Raw genomic sequence first — 22,641 nt, 5'->3', positions numbered from 1 at the left:
GTCTATAGTTACATAAATAAGAGTAAATTTGTCTTCCACTTAGGTTTAAACAGGTTGCCAAAACTCGGAGTACAGATGTAGTTGCCCCTCCAACTACAGCTCCCTCATCTACTTCAGTCACAGGAGATACTGATACTGATGTAGACAGTGCTAAAGCAGAGGTTGGTCTCATGAAAGGCACTGAAAATGATGTCAAAGAAACTGAAGCAAAGATTGAGATGGACATCAGTGCTACATCTGCTAATGAAACAGCAACTGAAATGCAGGCCCCTGGGGGTGAAACCAACTTACCTAGCAAAACAGTTCCATGTGACTCTAATGACTCTCAAATGGACACCACACCTAATGAAACAGGTTTAATTGAAAGCAGTGAATCCAGAATCAACATGTCTGAGAGTGAAAATAAGATTGACCCCCAAATGGAAAACATTAGCTCGGTGGAGACCAAAGAACCCGAGTCAGGGCATAGTGATGTGCTTCCAGTCACAACTGAAGAAGTTCCATCTTCTGTGGACACAACTGAGCAGGCTGAAGATATACCAGTGAACATAAATGAGCATTCTGAAAACTTACAAATGGACACAAATGAGCATGCTGAAAAATCAAAAATGGACACAACTGAGCAGGCTGAAAATGCCCCTGTGGAGACAACTAAACATGCAGAAGAATCATCCTTGGAGGGACATCATCCATCACAACCAAAAGATGCTTCAAAGGCTGGTGACCTACCTGCAGAACAGGAGGAAGTTGAAGACAATAACCTAACTGATGGGAGTGTTGCTCAGTTGCCATCAGTAGAGGGCACTGAGACAGCAGCGCTGACTGGTAGGGACAATGAAGAAAGCACCATGGAACCTGTTCTTTTGGAAAATGAGCCACAGCAGGCCTCTATAGAGGAGTCCGCACAGGATAGTGAGGTCACACAGGGCAATTTGAGTCCACGCAATACTATAAACCAGAATGAGGTTCAGTTTAAGGATGACCCGAAAGTGTGTGAACCAGTTCTAACTGATACCACTCTCCAGTCTTCTGACCAAATCCAGGCTGAAAAAGCTACAACTCCGCAAGGGGCTCTTCCAGTTGATGACATGACACTGGGCTTTCCACCTGTTACACAAGAGATCTTGAAGGCTCTTGAAGCAGCAGTCCATCAGTGCCGTCTGCAGTCCTCAATGAAACGTGCTGAAGAAGAAGCCAGTCGAAAAACTGAGGCGGAGAAGAATTCTGCAGAGAAAGATGTTTCACAGGTCGACAGGAAATTAACGAAAACTGACAGGCAAAAGACCCAAGTTGAAAAGGGAAGGAAACCCCAGAGCTCTAGAACTACTAGAAGCCAACGTAGAAAAACTGAGTCACCAGAAAGAGAGCTTTCTTCCAGACAGAGAGTCATGGTTAGTCCAAAAGATGGGTCTCCCACCACTAGTAATGAAGGATCTTCAAGTTCTTCTACTACCTCTCGCAAGACCAGGCCGGAGGGCAGCACAATTCTAAGGCAGTCAAGGGAGCGTGAGGAGGATGGCTACAAGGTAAGAATGACCAAGCGTATATTTGAGAATTTTGAATATTTTAAGAGTAGCATGTTGGAACTTTGATTAATTTGTTTCTGCTTAGACTCGTAGTAGCAGCAGAATTACACGTTCCTCAAGGAGTGATACAAGGGCAAAGAAAACTGAAAAGGTGAGGTTTAATATCTGAATGTCCATGACCTTCCATTTATGTACATACATGGTTTTTATGCTTATTAATAAGGCAATTTGTTTCAGCCAGAAGAAGTGGAGCCAGCTTTTGAGGAACTTTTTCCCTTCGACCTAGATGAGTTTGTAACTGTGGATGAGGTTGGAGATGAGGCAGAGGAGCACACTCCTCCTAGCTCAGGACACTCTACATTAAAAATGTCAGAGGATGACACCAAATCCCCCATCACAACGTCAACACCTGAAAAGAAATCCAGTGCGGATGCTAGTTCGGAAAAGTTTAAGAAGCCGCCAACTTTAGCCACACCTAAGTCCAGACCTTCTGCGTACACTGAAGCAGAGAATCAGGAAGTTGCAGACATGATGGAAAATGAACCTATAAACTCTGTGCCAGTCACAGAGGATAAAGAGGCAGAAAAGCTGGAAGGAGTTGCAGTTACTGTTAATGTCCTCAAAGAGGCAATTCAACAAACAGTATTTGGTGAAATAGAAAACGAAGAAGCAATAACACCAGAACCACCAAAATCTGAGGATAAAGACAAGGTGGGCATTACTCAGACAGTTTCTGAAGAGGCCTCTCTCATCAATAAAGAGACATCAGATAAAGGAGTCTCTAACTTGCATGAGCCCAACCAAGTTGATTCATCTGCCTTTGCATTAAAGGATGAGCCTCTTCAAGTCTCTGAGCTACAGGAACAGGAGTCACCTGCAGAGCACCAATCTGAGAAGTCACACACTGCACTACAAGAGATGGAGAACAAGGAACTTCCATCCCAAGATGCCTTGGTAACCCTTGATGAAGTATGTGATGAAGATGGAGATTTTGCTGATGAAGCTGATGAGGAAGAACTCCTGAAACGGCAGGCTGGCGAGAATCCTGAAGCACTGTTAACTGTTGATGAGGTGGGAGGTGATGAAGCAGAAGCTGAGGAGGAACAATTGAAGAAAGCACTTCAGGGCCTGGTCACTCTTGATGAAATTGTTGAGGAAGATGAGGATGATGCAGGCTCTTTTAACCCTGAGGTCAGTATTTTTACGTTGCTCAGTCTCTTGTTTTAGTTGGTTTGGGGACATAAGTGTGACATGATAAATATCACTCCCTAAGTATTTTGTCTGCTTCCTACAGACTCTTGTTACGCTGGATGAGGCGGGAGGTGATGAAGAAACAGATGAGAGCGAGCAGGTTAAAATCAATCCCACCTGCTCTGAAGCTGATGCATCAGCCCAGCCCGAGGTGCCTGTGGAATCATCTTTCCTAGAGAAGGATGCCTGTGATATAGAAGAACTACGCAGAATGAATTTTGTGACTGTGGATGAAGTGGGTGAGGAAGAGGAGGAAAAGCAAGAGCAGTTGCATGAAGAGAAGGTGGAGGAAGAGAAACCCATCACCAGGAGGGGTGGAAGGCCTAAGAAGAGATCTCGGCAGACACCAGGTCAGTGTTTACTCAGCATCTAAGTTCCTTTTATTGGTTGCTTGAAAACGCTACAAAATAAGGCAGCTTGGTTACTTAATGAAAAGACATCAGGCATTTTGTATTGTTTTACTGTTAGTATATGCTTGAGTTAGCAGTTAATCTCACAGAGTTAAACTCTTTGGTTTCCTCTGTAGTGAGGAAGTCTGCCCGAGGGAAGAGGGGGAAGTCTAGTAACCAGGTAGAAGAACTCCCTGAGAACACCCCAAGGGAGGAACCAGCTTCCATCGATAATATGCCCTCCTCAGCCACAAATTCAGTAGACATAAAAATCAAACCAGAAGAAGAAAATTTGAAAGCAGAGGTAACTTCATCCTCATCAAACACAGAGATTACTGGAACAGAGGAAGAGAAACCTAATATCAGCAAACAGGAAGATGAAGTCATGGTCAAGGACAGTACTGCTGCTGGAGCTACAACTGAAAAAAGAGCAGCAATAAAAGGTATTTAAGAAACCACTGGCTTAGTCTTCCTATTTAAAGTCAGTGTTAAATCTGATATTATAACCTCAATCTTTCCCACAGACATCTGAACAGTTACCTAGTCATTTTTTCTCACACACACATTTTTTCTGTTTCAGAGGAATCTAAACGGAGGCGTGAGGACGAGCTAAATCAGGAGCCAGAACCTAAGAAGCCTTGCTCACAGCCCTCCACAACTAACGACTTCACTCTTCCCCCCTTTAGCCCAGACAACCCGATTGGTAAGATGCTACAAACGTAGAATGTGCCAGTGTGTGTTCTGAGCACTCTTGACAGGGAATGGTATAGGAAATAAGTAGGTAGGAGTTGAAGGGATAGTTCACCCAAAAATTAAAATTCTGTCATCACTCACTCACCCTCATTTCATTCCAAACCCATAAGACTTTCGTTCATCTTCAGAACACAAACGAAGATATTTTATAATGAAACCTGGGAGATTTATTTCCCTCCCTTGACATTCCATGTAACCAAAACTTTTAAGCTCCAAATAGTTCATAAAGGCATCGTAAAAGTAATCCATGTGACTCCAGTGGTTTAATCCCTATTTTATTAAGCCCTACGAATACTTTGTTTGCACAAAAAAAACTAAAATTATGTCTTTATTCACAAAATGTCTTCACTTCCACATAGATCTCCGACATCTGTTCACAAGAGAACCATGACGTATGCATGTTGTGTTGATGCGAGAGCGGACGTTCTCACGATACAGCCGGACCCGGAAGCACTGCATCGTTTACAGCAGAGGAAGAGGGACACTGTATGCAAGCTTTGTTTGTTACATTCTAAGTTGATTTTGCTTTAGGTCTTGGTTTGGTTTTCAAAATGGTGCTACAATGTGCATTTCCTGGATGACAGAACCTTGTGAAACTTGCTCTGCTGTAAACAGTGCAGCGCTTCCAGGTCCAGTTGTATCGTGAGAATGTCCGTGAGGGTGAGTAATTGATGACAGAATTTTCATGGGTGAACTATCCCTTTAAGGTATCTAAAATAAACAACAGATCACAGCTCACATATAGCATAGATATTCCCACTAGAATGGGACAAATAATGACAATTAGTTTTTTCTTATCAAAATATGCCCTGAAAGAGGAAAAAAAAGACAAACAAAACAGGCAGAACTTGTTCTGGTTTCATATCTCTACATAAGAAGGCTAACAAGGTATATCTCATGATCAAAAGATAAACATTAAATGCACAAATCTTTTCTTGAAATTTAACAGCTTATAAATGTAGTATTGCATTGAACATTGAGATTAAAGGAGTACATATGGTTCCTTTCATTACTGCATAGAATTCATAGAATACATATTCTAATTTGGTTCTCACATTGAGCAAACAGCTTTGGCACATTACTCAAAGACCAGGCGTTTTCAAACATTTACTGATTGTCAAGCTCAAAGGGAATTCAGAAGAGTTTTAAGTTTTGTCAAGCAAAAATCAGCAAACAGTGGATTAATTTAAATAAAATTCTTGCCACAGTCATCCTCAACAAAGCTATTACTCCTGTTCGTGTACTGAAAAATGGGAGTTAAAATGTCTAGTACTTATATTGATTTCTTCTGGGTTTTGTCTTATACTTCAGAAACTTTAAAAAAAATATATATATATATGACTGCCCGTATTTATTGAATAAACACTTGATAATGGAAGGGGAATGCCATAGTCAGGGTAAGAAAAGGCAGCAGTTGTAGAAAAGGCAGGAAATCAGAATGATTTGTTTAGGCCTGGTCACTCCCTGCCCCCTTTTTCCTCTGGTCTAGATTACATTAACAGGTTTTGAGTATTGTGCTTCTGTATGTGTTCTTCAGGTGTGGACTTTGTGGTGCCCAAGACTGGTTTCTTCTGTAAACTCTGCTCTTTGTTTTATGGAAATGAGGAGACTGCAAAGAAAACCCACTGCAGCAGTTTACGACATTACCAAAACATGCAGGTACCATTACAATGGGTCAAGAGTTCTTTCATATTTGGTGAAGTGCACTGTTTTTAAAAATAATCTATTCTCGGGCAATAATTTGCTCGTTTCAGTAATGCCATGAGCATCACAATTTGTTACTCTGACTTTTAGACAGTCTGTGTATGTATTGGGTATGTGAGCCTGTGTATGTATATTGCAGAGGGACCAAAATCTATGGATTAGCTGTATCATTTGTATTTTCTGACCACATACTGTGGCAATATGGAACACACACAAGGGAAAGCACATGAATGATGCTTACTTGCAGTTTTTGCAGTTAGCATTTGCAGTTATTTTTGCTTTGCGCCAACCCTTTCTAGGTGAATGCTGAGCTGTCAGTTTGTGAACCCTGGTCTTGTGAGCCAATACAAAAGAAAGAAAGAGTACTCTGCATTTCTGTGTCAGTAAACCGATCGCTAATAAAGGCACAGCAGTGCTGTGCATCCTTATTACTTTTTTCCCACTTTGTATTGTATACTACTCAATTTTCTTTTTTCATGTGTTGACATATTTTGTCATTCCTTTTGGACAGAATTTGTTTTATTTATTTGATGCTTTACTTTCATGTCAGTAATAAGTGAACAGGCCAGCTCTCCAGTTGAAACTTATTACATGTAGTTTCATCTTTTTGTTATGTACAGCATCTGACCAGACTGCAGACTGGATATGCACTTATATGATTATTATTATTACAGTTGTATAAAGTAAGCTTATACATTCAGCTGGTTGCTTATAATCGAACACAGGTTTGCACTTAAATGTTTCAGCCAATACAGGTTTTATCATTTATACTGTTAGTGGACAGGATGGTTCCATACTGATTCATTAATTCATTAATTCTGTTTGTTCTCTTGGCCTGCTAAGATTTTCATGTTGGCAGTGTTAGCAGCTCTGGTGTTGATCAGTTAATACCTATTTCAGTAAACAGATCTGTTTTTGCTGTTCTTTTCCTCTTGCAGAAATACTATGAGAAGCTCAAGACTCAGCAGACTCAGAGTGGCAGCTGAACTCAGACACCATCCACTAAGAATTTTTCATCTCATTAAATAGACCAATAGGTTCTATGTTTTACTTTGTGCTGTTTCAGGTAAATGGGTCCAGTGTTTTGCTGTAAAAAAAAAAAAAAAAATTATAGATTTCTTTTTTTTGTTTGCTGACTACTTAGGTTCATACTGAAGCTTAATTCAAAATGGAAAGTAATTAATTCATTTAGATGTTACACAGAACAAATAAACATTTTAGTAAATGACTATAGTATGTTTTTCATTATTTCACTTAATGTACTGCTTTAAGTGCATACCCAAGTAAACATGTTTATTTTATTTTAATCATTTACCACAAATTACAACCAATATAATGTACCATGATATATTAAACATATTGGTATGGTAGTTAAAATATTTTAATGTCTATATTTAACCAGCTTGCTCTAAAAAGATCATTTATATTATCTTTAAGATAATAAAATAAAATACATATTTTCATATGTGTTTATGAACAGCATAATGACCACAAGGAAAAAAGGAAAACTCTTGACAGGCACAGTTTCAATAATACCTACACTGTGTAATCTGGAAATTTTGTGGCAAATATGTCTCAATCATGGCCTGAGAATATCACCACCCTGCATACTCCCCAACACACACACACACACACTCTTCTAACTCATTAGCTAATTGACAAACCTGAACTAGGTTAAATTGGGTGAGTTATAGGAAGGAAAACACCAACAATTGTAAAGGGCAGCTGTACTCCAGGACCAGGATTGAGAAACACTCTACACTAAGCCTAAATTTGAAATTGTTTCATGAACGCCAGGATGACATCAAATACCTTCTATGGTCTACCTGATGACCAGATTTTAAAATTCATTCACATTTGTGCACAGTTCTGGAGCATAGTACACAAAGACTTTGACCTACTTTGTCCATCAAGGAAATGTTCTCTTTTTTTTTTTTTTTTTTTTTTTTTTTTGTTAATTATATAACTGCAGGGAGTGTACAACAGGTGTGGCAGCATTCAGGAAAGGGCCAAAGTTATAGTAAAGGACTGAAACTGTACATGTGCTGCTGATATGTGACTAAGGGAAATTCAACACACTTGTCAGGAAATGCTTAGCGTAAGAGATGATGACTAAAAGGCATGCCAAAGCAAAAATAGTTACAGAGTGGTAGGATCTTGGCAGTGTGCAGTGTCTTCAATTTCTGTCAGCTCAGAAAGAAAATATATAAAATACCAGATATTTCACTGTATGTCAATATAATGACAAAAAGCCTAGGGGTTAGTGGTGTATGAATAATGTTTCACTCATATAGTTGCATGCCTCTTTGTAGAGAATCCAGGTTTTGTTTTGGCCACTATTTGGTGATTTCTGCTTGCCAAAATAACTTATGAATATAGAGCTAGTTAATAACTTGGCAAATGTTTAGAGGCTCTGCCCAGCATGGGTCTTTTCTTTATGTTTTCAGAAAAAAGCTTTATAAGCTTTGCACTTTGCTTCATAAGCAGCAGCACCTCCCAGAAAATGGTAGGAGGTCAAGGGACAAAATTGTAATGCTAAAGGATACAAATACGTCCTATACAGTTGACAGTTTCTGTTTTATGATTATGATGTATTAGAAATTGTAGCAAGAACTAAACAGTACATTGTATATTAGCTGAAACAGGAAAATATTTTACTTTATTAGTATTATTTCTAAACATGATGCCGATTCATAGCCCAGTATTGGTGTCAGGACAATACCAGTAAAACAAATGGTGGTTTGGATATCAGAGACGACATAACATATATATATCTGAACCAAATCTAAACACTGAAATTGCATTTGGACAAGAAATTTATTTTTGGAACTTGGAAATGATTACATAAAGAGACTTGACTGTTTGGATTGGTTTTATTAAATGTATACTTTATACATTATTATATGTAAGTGATTTTTGAGTTAAAGGGATTAATTATGAATTGCTTCAGTTAAAAAAACTTGTTAAAGCTTAGTTTTTCTGTTGTTTTTTTTTCTTTCTTTTTTTTGGGTATTGGTATCAGCTGATACTCAAGGTTTCAGAATTGGCATTGGGATCAGAAATGAAAAAGTGGTATCGTGATCTAAATATTTCCTTATTACTGTGGTCTGTTGGACGGCATGGCCTCTCTGTCTCTGTCATGGCTTCAGAGGGGCTTCTTTTTTTTAATCAGTAAATAAAATATACTTCCAGATTCTAACTTCATGAATACATCTTAATGAATCTCTCAAATCCAAACTCATTAAGGGGAGACATACAGATTAGATGTGCGTTTACATCTTCTAGCTGAATTTTTTCTAGCTTTAATCCAAATGTACCGCTCTAAAGTGTAATGATGATAATACTGCAGACTTACTAATGTCATCTGGTTGATTAACAAATTTCAGGGTGCTGTATTCAGTCTTGTGGCAGCTCAACTCAAACACCAATTGCTCATAACTATTTGTCTTATTAAATGGATTAATTGGTTGTGTATAACCTTTGTTAGTTCTGGTAAATGGGTCCAATGTTTTATTGTAAAAAACATTATATGTTATTTTGTTTGCTGACTACTTGGGTACATATTGAAACCTGGGTAATAATTCATTCATTTAGATGTTACACAGAACAAACAAACATGTTTTAGTAAATGAATACATTGTTTTATTCATTATTTCACTAAATTCACACTTAATTTATTGTATACCCAAGTAAACATGATTATTTTAGTAATTTACCATCAATTTAAATAAAATATACTATGATATATAAAAGTCTTTTTCAAAACTATTATATTTTTATATAGCAGTCATATGAGCTAATGACAAGTGTGTGGAATTTCCCTTAGTCACATGTCATATGATGTTTACTGTAAGGGATGATAACTGTAAAAGGCATGCCAAAGCAAAACAAAGTTACAGAGTGGTAGGATGTTAGCAGTGTGCCGTGTCTTCAATTTGTATGAGCTCAGAAAGAAAATATATAATGTCCCAGGTATTTCATTGCATCGTATGTCAGTATACTGACAAAAGGCCTAGTGATGGCTGGCATATGAACGTTTCACTCATATAACTGCATGCCTCTCAGCTTTGTTAAAAATGCAGGTTATGATTTGGCCACCATTCTGTGATATCTGCTTGCCATAATAACTGAGCTAGTTAATACTTTTATTCAGAAAATATTTAGAGGCTATGCACAATGTGGGTCCTTAGTATTTCTGTTATCAAAGAAAAAAGCTGTATAAGCAGCAGCACCCACTAGAAAATGAGTAAATCTTTAAGTCCAGAAAATATAGCATATGTTCTTTATCACCAAGAATCAAGTAAGCTAGCTAATACAACAAGAAATGTAAGATAAGTACCTTCATGTTAATTTGTGTAAATATGTATATGTGTATATATATATATATATATATATATGTGTGTGTATATATATATATATATATATATATATATATATATATATATATATATATATGTATATATGTATATATGTATATACAATCTGATCAGGCGAATGCCTTTCTCAGTGTTAGAGGTGAGAGTTATTTTGACTCAAGGGTATATATATTATTTAATAGCGAAACAAAATGTCTTGACATGAAAACAGACAAAAATATATATATAGCTTCTGTACCCAAATGATCATAGATACCAAGCACACCACACAAGGAAACTGCTATTTTTTTTTTTTATTCAAAGCAAAGAATCTTGGCGACTTCAGGTTAGAAGCTTGACAGCATAATCTGTATATAAAAGTGCAGTAACTCATAGCAAACTACGGTCATGCTAAAAAGAAAGTACAACCTCTTTCAATTCTATGTTTTTATTTATCAGAGCCTAAATAACAATTGTGTGGTCCTCACCAACTTCTATAAGCAAACAAACAAACAAAAAAAAAACACAACAAATTTCAATATGTAGTTATTTTCACCAACTACCCTTCCTACTACCACAATTATTAAGAGAGTAATTAGCAGCCAGGTGTTACTAATGAAACACACAAGATTAGTTAATCATCGAGAAGTGTAAGTACCTCTATAAAATCAGAAATTTTGGCAGTTTGGCAGCACTCGTGTGTCTACATCATGCCAAGAAGAAAGGACATCAGCCATGACCTGAGAGAAGAATTATTGCTGCTCATAAATCTAGGAAGGGTTATAAGGCCATCTCCATCAATTTGAAATTCACCATTCTACAGCCAGAAGGATTGTTTACAAATGAAGAGCCTTCAAGACACTTTCTAAACTTACAGGATCTTCATGAATACCAAATTTATTGCATAAATGCCCCATGAACAATTTATGAATAAAGCAGTTCATACTCAGCTTGATAAATGAGGCCTTTTGAACTAAAAAGCTCAGTCTATCTTTTCTGTGATAATCAAAATTATGTTATAAAACTAATAACAATAAAGACAAACATATTATACTTTTCAATATAGCCTGAAGACAGCTGTGCTTTACTTTTGATCATATTGCATTTAGATTGTATTATCCTATATTATTAAACTATTAAGCTATACTCATAGAAACACTTAAGCAGACACAAAATGTGCTTTTTGGTGTTTATATTATGCCAAGATTTCAATTACCTACTTTCTCCAGGTTGGAATGGATGTTTGCCGAGGTGCTACACCATCTGAGCAAGGTTTAAAGTATGAGCTTGTTTCTAGACAATCTTCAGTTATCTTCAGACAAGAAAAGCAGAATTCAATATGGCAGCGATTACATATTATATTCTTACACCCTGTTGTGTCATGCTCTACCAGGTTTCCACATGTAGGACAAGCTCGCAGTGAGGGACATATTAGGTCTTGAACCTCAGGAAGGGTTGTGTCCTTACAATTTAATAGCTTCTCAAGTGTTGGGTTAACACAGTTGCTGTTGTCACACTTGTCTGAGCGAGGTGCTGGCCCTTTCCACGTCTTCAGACACTGCCAGCAGAACTCAAACCTCTCACCAGTATCTGATGTACAGATGGTGCAGAGTACACAGAGGTTGGTCAAATCCTGCCTCTCAACATATGAATTGCAACCGGGGCACTTAAAAAAAAAACAGAACCATAATTAGCATAAATTACCATGGTATTCCTCTAAAATTAGCCAGATTGCTGAAGAGAGATCAGAATATACATTTGATTAGGTGAACTAGGAAAAGCTGTTCCGGTAAATGATCAGATCATCTGCCAAGCATTGTGTAAAAAATAAAACAAATAAGTGTATTTTTGTGCTTTAAAAATAAAGTTATGAAATAACTAATGTTTAGGGAAAAGACCATACCCAAAACTCCACCCCTTCTTGCGAGCTACTGTAACTTTCAATCTATCCCCATCTCAATATGTTTGACATATTCCCATTCAGTTCCTCTGAGAGGTTTTTGAGCCATCATTTCTCTATCCCCTTCACACTAATCCTTGACCTCTATGACTACTTTCCTTTCTCCTTGTATCTTACAGTTTTATTATTCCTGACACTATTAATTGAAGTCATAGTTTCCACTCACTATACATTACTATACAGTCCCCTCCAAAACTATTGGAATGGCAAGGCCAATTCATTTGTTTTTGCTGTAGACTGAAGACATTTGAGTTTGAGGTGAAAAGATGAATAGAGAAGCATTTATTTCCTGGTATTTATTTGTAGATGTGCTAAACGACATATAACATAGCACATTTTGTATCAGACCACCCAATTTGTAGGTAAGCAAAAATATTGGAACATGTGACTGACGTGTGTTTCTTGTTAGATTGATTGTTTAAACAATAAATAGCTCTGAACACCTACTCTTGGTTTTAGCCTTCAATTTCACCTGTGAAGACTGCATTTAATGTTAAAAAGGATAAGCCAACTTGAAGATCAGAGAGCTGTCTCTGGGAGAAAAGCATGCCATTTTGAAGCTTAGAAAAGAGGGAAAATCAATCAAAGGCATTGCAAAACATTGGGCATAGCCAACAAAACAATTTGGAATGTCCGGACAAAGAAAGAAACCACTGGCGTGCTGAGCAACAGACAACAGATAGGTTGGCCAAGGAAGACAACAACAGTTGATGACAATCATTGTGAGAGCTGTGAAGAAAAAACCAAAAACAACAGTCAGTGACTTCACCAACAACCTCCACAGATCAGGGGTGAAGGTATCACAATCCACTGTTCGAAGAAGACTTCGATAGCAGAAACATAGAGGCCATACCACAAGATGCAAACCACTCATTAGCAGTAAGAATCAGAAACCCAGACTGGAATTTTCAAAAAAGTACAGAGATGAGCCACAAAAGTTCTGGAACAAAGTTTTATGGACTGATGAGGCCAAGATTAACCTCTACCAAAGTGATGGCAAGGAGAAAGTGTGTAGGAAGAAAGGATCTGCTCATGATCCAAAACATACAAGCTCATCTGTGAAACATGGGGGCAGTAGTGTGATGACTTGGGCTTGCATCGCTGCTTCTGGAACAGGCTCACTAATCTTTACTGATTATATAACTCATGATGATAGCAGCAGAATGAATTCAGAAGTTTACAGGAACATTTTGTCTGCCAATTTATGCATCCAAATTAATTGGGAGGAAAAGAAATGCATCCAAATTAATTGGGAGGAACTTTATCATGCAGTGCCTGTGTCTTGCAATGCAAGACAATGATCCAAAACATACTGCCAACTCAACAGACTTTATCAGGGGGAAAATGTGGAAACTCTTAGTCTGGCCAAGTCAGTCACCAGGCCTTAACTCAGTTGACCTTAACCCATGCATTTCACCTCCTGAAGAGGAGACTGAAGGGAGGCTTGATGCAGTTATTTCAAGCAAGGGATATGCAACCAAATATTAGGTGTTATTTACTTTAATTTTCTTCAAGACTTATCTGTTCCATATATTTTCCTCGCCTAAAATTTGGGTGGTCTGATACAGCAGGTTCTATTTTTTATGTTGTTTAGCATATCTAGATATAAATACCAGGAAGTAAAAGCTGAAATCCTAAACTCTCTTCTCATATCCGTCTTTTGATCTCAAACCCAAATGTCACAGAACACTGAACTCATTGTCATGTCCATGAAACCAGACTCAAACAACTTTTGTTTTGTGACATGGTGCATTATCATGCTGGAAGTAGCCATTAGAAGATGGGTAAATTGTGGTAATGAAGGGATGCACAAGGTCAGCAACAATACTCTAGTAAATAAATAGGCTGTGGCATTCAAGCAATGATTGGTATTAACAGGCCTAAAGTGTGCCAAGAAAACATTCTCCACACCATGACACCACTTCCACCAGCCTGGACTGTTGACACAAGGCAGGTTGAGTCCATGGATTCATGCTGTTTTCCTCAAATTCTGACCCTACCATCTGTGTGCCTCAGAAAAAAGTGAGATTCATCAGACCAGACTACATTTTTCCAGTCTTCAACTGCCCAGTTTTGTTGAGCCTGTGCCCACTGCAGTCTCGGCTTTCTGTTCTTGGCTGACTGAAGTGGAACCCGACATGATCTTCTGTTGTTGTAGCCCATCTGCCTCAAGGTTCACCATGTTGTGCATTCTGAGCGGCTTTTCTGCTCACCGCAATTGTACAGAGTGGTTATTGGAGTTACTGTAGCCGTTCTGTCAGCTTGAACCTCTCTGGCCTTGTTGTGTGTGAAAATCCCAGAAGATCAGCAGTTATAGAAATACTCAAACCAGCTTGTCTGGCACCATCTATCATGCCATGGTCAAAATCACTGAAATCACATTTTCCCCCATTCTGATGGTTGATGTGAACATTACCTGAAACTGCTGCCCCGTATCTGCATGATTTTATGCATTGCACTGCTGCCACACGATTGGCTGATTAGATAATGCATGAATGAGCAGGTGTACAGGTGTTCCTAATAAAATGCTGAGTGAGTGTATATTACTATAGCTTCTTTTGTAAAGTAGGCTACTTACTGGGTTGTATTCACAGTACTTAGCTGCTGCCAATACAGCCATTGTCTCTTCAAAGTGGTTCTGCTCTTCTTGAGTCAGTAAAGCAATCCTCCGCACTTCCATGTATGGCCACTCAGCCCCACATGTATCAGTTCCCTGCTTTATAGCTGGACACACGAATTTGTAGTCACCCTGGATGCATAAAACTGAGATAAGGCTGTGCAGATATAATCTCTAGTGGGAGTATTATTATATTTTATTTGATCATTACAAATAAGGTAACTTAATTTTATGAAGTAATCATCATTTACCAAACTGCTGAGTTTCACCAGAAATTGACAAAATCTTACTTATTACCGTATATTTAAATCCTAGCATGATTTCCTGTTGTTGTTGTGTATTAAGCAATTAAGATACTATGATGTGGACAGGGTCATAACATTGTGTAATTTTGTGTAAAACTTTGTGTCAGTGATTTATTTGCAGGCAATATTTTAAACAATGGATAGTGCTTTGTATAGGTATTCACCCCTTCGAACTTTGTAGTATTTTGTAGCGTTACAACCTGTAACTGAAATGGACTTGATTGGAATTCTGACCATCTTTGGCTGCAATTACAGTTCCTGGGATACATCTCTATCAGTTTTGCCCATCTAGATCCTGATATTTTTGCCTATTCTTCTTGGCAAAATTGCTATGTCAGATTAGATGGAGACCATTAAACCGCTGGTGACCATTGGTTCTGGGCTTAGACTGGGCTGTTCTAAATCATTCAGATTCTTGGTTTCGAAACACTCCAGTGTAACTTTGGCATTCTCAAGTCTCTTGCAGACTGGAACAGGTTTTCTTCTAGGATTGCCTTGTATTTGGCTCCATCCAACTTGATTTCAATTCTGACCAGTTTCCCCAGTATTTGCTGATGGAAAGCATCCCCACAACGTGATGCTATCCCCAACATAATTCGCTGTGAAAGTGGTGCTCTCAGGGTGATGAGCAGTGTTGGGTTTTTCCGGCAAATGTAGCACTGTACCCCAGCTTTGTGGAGTGCCCAGATTATGGTTGTCCTGTGAACAGCTTTTCACATCTAAGCTGTGCCTCTCTCCAATTTCTTCAGAGTTATCCTTGGACTATAGGTTGCATCTCTGACTAATGCCCTCTTTATGTTTTTTATAGCCATACCTTTTACTAGAACTTTGTCCTGGACTTGGGGACTTAGGGGTTTCACAGCAACAGGGTGAATACTTATGCAATCGCAACTTTTGCATTTTTTATTTTTTAATTCTGAAAAATATATAGATAATTCATTAAGCAGACCGTTTCAGCCATTATATATGCAGAATATGCAAAGTACGACTGTTTTCCTCCAAAAGGACTGTTAACCCATTTAGTAGCCCACCTTATCCAGAAGACTGCGACAGTAGGCTGTGAGGGATTCAGGCGTGACAGCGTGGCCACAAGACATCTCTAATCTCTGGGTATTGGGATCATCATCAAGGGCTAAGTGAATACACAGGAGCATTTAGAAGATGGTGCTAGATATCATGATGAACAAATAACTCAGATTTACACAAACACACACTTCTGTATACTTGTCGTGCTACCTAATTTTTACAACCTTGACATTTATTTTCTGAAGTGCACTTCAGTTACTGCCAGGACTCTACTGCTGTAGGTTCTGGGAGAATTATAATGGATTTTCATATCACCACAATTTACTATATCAGACAAAACAGGAAAAGACTGCTATTCTAATTTCTGTTTATGGCTTCATACACAGAAAAATTCATTCTTAGATTTTATATATGTACACACACACACACACACACACACACACACACATATATATATATATATATATATATATATATATATATATATATATATATATATATAATATCTACCTAAATCAAAATAAATCAAATACCTAAAATCATTAAGGGAAGGCATACAAATGTGAGATTACATTTTTTATTAAATTAACCTAATGGGAGGAGCTTATAAACCCGAAGCGAAACGAAAACTACACATATCCGTGTAGTTATAAACTTTAATCCAAATATCCAAATATACCGCTCTTAAGAATAATGATAATAATACTGCAGCCTACTTACTAATGTCATCCGCTCTAGTGACAAATCTCAGGGTGCTGTCTTTAGGATTGTGGCGCCTTCTTTGCTCCGTCATTGTCAGATCAGTTACTGTCAGATCAGTTACTGTCAGATCAGTTATTGTCAGATCTGTCTCCTGCTTCACTGTCCAGCTTTCGTTTTCTGAAAAGTATTTTGCCTGTCAGACTGGTAGCAAAATATCTGCGGGGTGGAGCCTCTGATAAAGAGCACGCCTACTAGGCAGATTTACTGAACTGATGGTATATTTTAATTATTACAAACTATTTATTTTAAATTATCGTTTTAAATTGTCTCAGACCTGATGACGCTATTTTATTATGTGATTAAGGGCTGAGATTCCCAAATGCGTCGTAACGTTAAGATAATCTAAAACTGAGAAATACAGTGCTCTAATCTATTTAACGATTATCTTTGTGCTACGATGCTTTTGAGAAACTCGACCCTGATAGGTTTGTCTGCCAGTTCGACTCATTCTTGTGTCCCTACACTGGAGAAAAAAAAGGAAAAAAAATACGTGATCTTTACAGCAATTTACTGGCAACATGGTAATAAAATAACATTAATTTTAAAATTTTGGGTGTGATTAAAATAATCTGAAATCGCAACACCTAGAAAATCCTGCTGATTTTTCTTTTTCAGCCTCCACGTCATCCTCCTTTACTGTCACCCTCTTAGTATTTTTAAAAGGAAAGCATAGCCTAGCAGTACAGCAGCTACTGAAATGATGAAAAACAAGCAAAAGCAGAACTATGAGAGCTTTCTGTAATAAATAAATAAATAAATAAATAAAAAGACATGTTCCAGCAAGGCAATACCCCTGTACACAAAGCGAAGTCGATAAATTCATGCTTGGTGTGCAAAGGGGGCGGAAGTGTGTGTGTGTGTGTGTGTGTGTGTGTGTGTGTGTTTGGGAGGGGGGGGGGGGTCTATATACAGTGGATAGACAATGACACCAGTTAACTATTTTCATATTTATTTGGCCTATAAGCTGGAATTAAAATAGAATAAATCTATTTTTTCTACTAGCTAATCTACACCCAATACTTAACACTGTACTGAACAACTACAATATCTTGGTTTGATTACTAGAACATCCCTTAAACAATCTCAGGAATAACCAATTGCCTTCAAGGTCACATACACTGTAAAAAAAAAAAAAAAAAAAAAAAAAAAAAAAAAAATTGCTGTAAATACAGGAATTTTCCTACAGTAAGGCACCGTTCTTCGTAAATACGGTTGAATACTGTGAATGATGATACGTTGTTGGAGCGAATTATTGATCGCAAGCTACTGTTTAATTTTACGGTATAAAACAGTATTTTTTAAGTCTAGTCACGTGTGCGACGCTGTTACCTGAGACAGCTCATAACTCCTCAGAGCCACGACGCATCATGATCAAGGGAGGAAGAGTTCAAGAAGACGATTTTTTTTCGCCCCGACTGTGAGCTGCCAGCACCACCAAACTGAACGACATATTCTAGCGGCATGGTGATTTCCTCATCGCCTACTTAAGGTAAATGCAATTTTATCATTGTCGTTGTTACCCTGTGGTAGTATTTACAAAATGTTATATCTTTGTAGTGTTTTATTTGCTAATTACAAATAGATTTGTTTGATTTTCATGTATACTGAAACAGCAAAGTAAGTTAGCTAGCGTGTACATTTGTATTTTACTTATGTCCATTTGCAATCAAAATTTACAGTTAAGTCTACATTTACATCACATGTCTCAAGAAAGCATAAAGATTGCTCTAAAGAAAGTCTACTTGACTCAGTTGCAAATCCAGCCAGCACCAGTGATTGTAATAATGTGAGTTGTGATATGCAACTTGACAGTCCCAGTCAGTCCAGTCCCGAAGAAATGGAGGTGTACCCAGAAAAGGCAGATGAAGGAGAATCTCTAAAAAATTTAGCCTTGTTCTATCTTAAACTACAAGCTAAATTGCTCCTTCCATCCTCTACTCTTCAAACAATTATTGAACACAATCAGGAAGTACATGACAAATCAATCACACCTAATTAACAAACTTTAAATTTCCAAAAATTCAATAAATTGACATTGCTTGGACTACCTGAAGCTGACATAAAAACTGTTATTGACACCATGAAAAGTGAGGATCTCTACAGGACTTGTAATACACATGCACTCAAAACTGACCACAAGAGAAAAACATTTTTTTTAAAATAACTTCAGTTACGTAGAGCCAGAATCCATTTGTCTGGGTAAGAATGAGTCAGGCAACGAATGTTTTGTACAATATATTCCTGTGAAAAACACAACTGTGTCTCTCTTGTCCTCAGAGTCAGTGAGGGAGCAGCTGCAGCAAACAGGAACTCGAGTCCAGACTGATAATATTTTTCAGGATTTGTGTCTGCTACTATAGCAGATGTTGAGTGCACCCTGACCCTCCCCGCCACTCCACGACTGATACTGCTGTGTAAGTGTCAGATAAGCAAGGCTCTCCCATGGGTCAATGTTGTTTTAGCCATCCCAAGTCATGAAAAATATTGATCCTCAGCAGTTTTGATACTTATTGTAAATGGAGAGACAATTTACTGCTCAAAACTGTATTTAAAAAATGCATGCATGGGGTGCTAATAACCATATTTGATACTGTTTTGGGATATTAACTATAATAAAAACGTTGTCTGTATCAGGTCCTGGTGATGAAGCCACAACTGGTGGATGTATGATCAGCATCGAAAACCATGTCATCTGTGAAGGTGTCCGCCAAAGCTTCATCACAGGGCTGGCTGCAGTTTTCGCAACATACTATGTCTTTAACTTATAGTACCAAGAGGAAGCCTCAAGGACCCTGGAGTTTGTTCAAAGGTAAATATTGTTTCTATATTGTGCCCCTCTTCCCAGCTCTGTTCAGAAATTGTCATTTACTATAAGCTGTGCTGTAAATTAGTAGCTCTCTCTTGTTCCTATATCAACTTTATAATTATAATTGTTTATTTTGATCGTGAGTTGAAGTTTAAGCTGGCAACTGGATTTAGACGGAATGTATTATCTCACTGCATGTTCTTGAATAGAGTATAATTCTCTCTCTTTAACTTCCAATCTTTCTCTATATTTCTATCAAACACAGAAGCATCTCATAGCACAGCTTTGTTAAGGAATGGGACATTCCAGATAGGAACACATGGCTGGTGCAACAATGTTTGAGTGTCTAGTCAGTTTTCTCTGCATGCTGCAGTTAAATTTAACAGGAAGAAGAGAACTGTCAGTAACATGAACCATGCACCCCTCTCCCATTGATGTCCTTAAGTTGCATCAAATTGAGTACTGTATTTGTTCTGTTATTGATAGTTCTTCCTATTAAACTTGAACTATCAAACTATCATTGCACCAGCCATGTATACATTTCCATTTTTGGGATGTTTATATGTGAATAAAAACTAAAAGTAAATCTGTTCATCATATAAACCTATTGTGTCCCTTCATAAGACTTGGATTAAACCGCTTGGTTTATATTTATATTATTTTATGATCTCTTTATGAATGTTTTGAAATGTCAGTTTTGGTCGAATAGTCTTTAAATGGAGAGACAAAAATCTCTCAGATTTGATTAAAAATATCTTTATTTGTGTTCCGAAAATGAACAAAAGTCTTATGGGTTTGGAATGACATGAGGGTGCGTATTTGATGACAGAATTTTCATTTAGGGGTGAACTAACCCTTTAAAGGATAATAGTTAATTCAGTTCAAATCGTGTTTATTTGTATAGTGCTGTAACAATACATATTGTTTCAAAGCAGCTTTACAAAAAATGCATTTTTCTCTGTTACAATTTATAGTTATCTGTTATCAGAGGTGACTGTGTCAAAGTAATATTTATATAGCAGAAATGCACAGTTCTAAGATAATACAAATCATGCAGTTAGTTAACATCATGTGTTCAGGTAATCTGAAACACGTTAAATCAATATTTACATGTTGTGATCATAATTATATAAGGAAATATATTATATAAGGAATTTGGTGGTTTTGTATGTTGATTCAGAGTTGGCATAATTTTATGTCCTCACAGGGTGGGTGTCAGTCCTTCACAGGTGTTGAAATATCATTCTCTCATAATTATGAAACACAGAGGTCATTATCATGAGTAAACATCTTGGAATAGTCTTAAGTGCAATTAATCTTGGCTTACCAAGCCTAATATCTCATATTTCTATATTGCTTTTTAGGCGCTTCATTGGTTTGAACCCTGAGAGAGGAACAAAGGCCAGCCAGGTGAAGGTGGTATCCAAGAAGACAGGGAAACTTGTCCATAAAAAAGGCTGCAACTGTGAATCCCCATATGGCCACCCTCATTAAAAACCTTTTGGACTATGAGTGGGGCTTTGTTCAGTAATGCAAAGTCAGAGCAGTGAGTTCTGCAACTATAGTAGATGTTCATGTGAAGTAACAGCATTCTGTTCTACAACCACATCTTCGTGCAAACTCACAGCATTCTGTTCTGCAACCAGATGTTCCTATGAAGTCTGCGCAGTGTTCTGCTAATCAGTGTTCATGTGAAATCACAGCACTTTGTTCTGGAACCACATCTTTATGTAAACTCAGCATTGTGTTCTGCAATCACATCTTCGTGTAAATTCATAGCATTCTGTTCTGCAACCAAATGTTCACGTGAAGTCAGAGCATTGTGTTCTGTTCGATCGCAATGGTGAAGTGGAAATGATGTTAATGAATGCATTTCATATACTATTGACTTTAATAAAAGCTTAATGTTTTAAAGCCATCTTTTATCTGAGCCATTTGTGTTTAAGTGATTTTCTGTGGTTTTCATTTTAGAATGCAAATTTTAAATCATAAATAACAAACATAAGGATCACATTCTACAGTATTTTAATACATTTTACAGTAATGAAGTTTGAGATTACTGTAGGAATACTAAAACGGTATAATGGCAACCAAACACCTACAGTGTTATACTGTACATCTTATATTTTCTACAGCACGTTACTGTAATATTTTTTACGGTAATAAATTGTTGTTCCATATTACGGATGGTGCACGAAAGAGCAGTTGAAGATCCATTCATCCCTCATCTGGGTAACTTTTTGTAAACAGACAATAAGAAATTACTTATATAAAGATAAAGAAAACATACCCGATTTATCAAACAGATATTTTCATTTGATATGCCATGTGCGCAGCCAGTTGCGATCAGCTGTGCAGTTTACAGGCTGTGGATTGTCATGCGCACGTGACGCTACAGCAGAGTTTCTATACGGAGAAAGTGAAACTATTCTGCATTAACACGACTGCTCTTCGTGAACTTCGTTCAACATGGGGGAAATCTATCAAATTCTGGTGATTGGTTTTAGGGGAGAAAAGAAAACAGTCGACGTTTCAACCTCCGAAGATGATTTCAACAAAACAACTATTTCGGCTTTCAAAGAAAAGCTCACGGTGAAATTTCCGGAGCTTAAAGGCAGGCTTATTTACTCTATATCGTCTATATGATTCTTCACCTGGACTTCAAATGCATTGACGTGCGGTCAGTAAAATCTCTCCTTTTATCAGGTGCGCAGTTCAGAATGATGTTCACTGATGTCCAGCTTGAGGACAGCGACACTTTCTCCATGCGCAAGATCCAGAACAAATCCACAATCTTCCTGATCGTCCGCATGCCGGGAGGAGGCGCACACACACCGGGAGGAGGAGAGGAGAGTCCGGGCCAGCCGCACTGAAGACCCGGCCTGAACACAGCATACATGCAGAGACTTTTATCACGCCTTTCCTCTCCTTTATTATGTCTTTCCTTTCTTTTATCATGCCTTTCCTCTCTTTTATTTTAGCATGGAGAACAGCACGAAATTTGCACAAATAATGTCAAAGAAATAAAGTAATAAAATAGTCTTATTCGTTTCCATATTGCCCTGTTCTCGTATTCTGTTATAACTATCAATTTCAATTTCCTAAGTTTAATTTTTAACTGAACAGCATGTATTATTATATTATATTATATTATATTATATTATATTATATTATTTTATATTATATT

General features: G+C 37.5%; 2 protein-coding genes and 1 long non-coding RNA gene across 3 annotated transcripts in view; 2 read left to right on the top strand and 1 right to left on the bottom strand.

Annotated features, from left to right (window-relative positions):
- Positions 1-6,852, top strand: part of znf638 (zinc finger protein 638) — a 34,333-nt gene extending 27,481 nt beyond the window's left edge. Inside the window, exons 18-25 of the mRNA XM_026936695.3 lie at positions 44-1,526; positions 1,612-1,677; positions 1,764-2,717; positions 2,821-3,127; positions 3,304-3,609; positions 3,747-3,869; positions 5,457-5,578; positions 6,562-6,852. Of these exons, the coding sequence (XP_026792496.3) occupies positions 44-1,526; positions 1,612-1,677; positions 1,764-2,717; positions 2,821-3,127; positions 3,304-3,609; positions 3,747-3,869; positions 5,457-5,578; positions 6,562-6,609 (3,409 nt within the window). The 3' untranslated portion in view covers positions 6,610-6,852. The remainder of the gene's footprint in view (positions 1-43; positions 1,527-1,611; positions 1,678-1,763; positions 2,718-2,820; positions 3,128-3,303; positions 3,610-3,746; positions 3,870-5,456; positions 5,579-6,561) is intronic.
- Positions 6,853-10,131: 3,279 nt separating this feature from the next.
- Positions 10,132-17,167, bottom strand: LOC117597006 (probable E3 ubiquitin-protein ligase RNF144A-A). The gene is made up of 4 exons (XM_034303466.2): positions 16,607-17,167; positions 15,892-15,992; positions 14,517-14,687; positions 10,132-11,644 (listed from the first exon to the last, which is right to left on the bottom strand). The coding sequence occupies exons 1-4, from the start codon at positions 16,677-16,679 to the stop codon at positions 11,195-11,197; spliced, it is 795 nt and encodes a 264-aa protein (XP_034159357.2). The 5' UTR covers positions 16,680-17,167; the 3' UTR covers positions 10,132-11,194.
- A 691-nt stretch (positions 17,168-17,858) lies between these two features.
- Positions 17,859-21,372, top strand: LOC113540579 (uncharacterized). The gene is made up of 4 exons (XR_003404045.3): positions 17,859-18,137; positions 18,926-19,062; positions 19,283-19,457; positions 20,819-21,372. It is a non-coding gene; the product is annotated as an uncharacterized LOC113540579 (long non-coding RNA).
- Positions 21,373-22,641: the final 1,269 nt, after the last annotated feature.

Source organism: Pangasianodon hypophthalmus, chromosome 4 (genome assembly GCF_027358585.1).
Source record: "Pangasianodon hypophthalmus isolate fPanHyp1 chromosome 4, fPanHyp1.pri, whole genome shotgun sequence".
Lineage (NCBI taxonomy): Eukaryota > Metazoa > Chordata > Actinopteri > Siluriformes > Pangasiidae > Pangasianodon > Pangasianodon hypophthalmus.
The sequence above is the reverse complement of the archived record's forward strand: the minus strand, read 5'-3'. Positions and strand labels throughout refer to the sequence as shown.

Bases quoted from the DNA above. Each gene is read 5' to 3' on its own strand.
- LOC117597006 (XM_034303466.2), bottom strand. From the start codon at position 16,679: ATGACGGAGCAAAGAAGGCGCCACAATCCTAAAGACAGCACCCTGAGA. The intron at 15,993-16,606 runs GTAAGTAGGCTG...GTATTCACTTAG, and splicing joins CACTAGAGCGGATGACATTA to CCCTTGATGATGATCCCAAT. The intron at 11,645-14,516 runs GTAAGTAGCCTA...TTTTTTTTTAAG, and splicing joins AGTACTGTGAATACAACCCA to TGCCCCGGTTGCAATTCATA.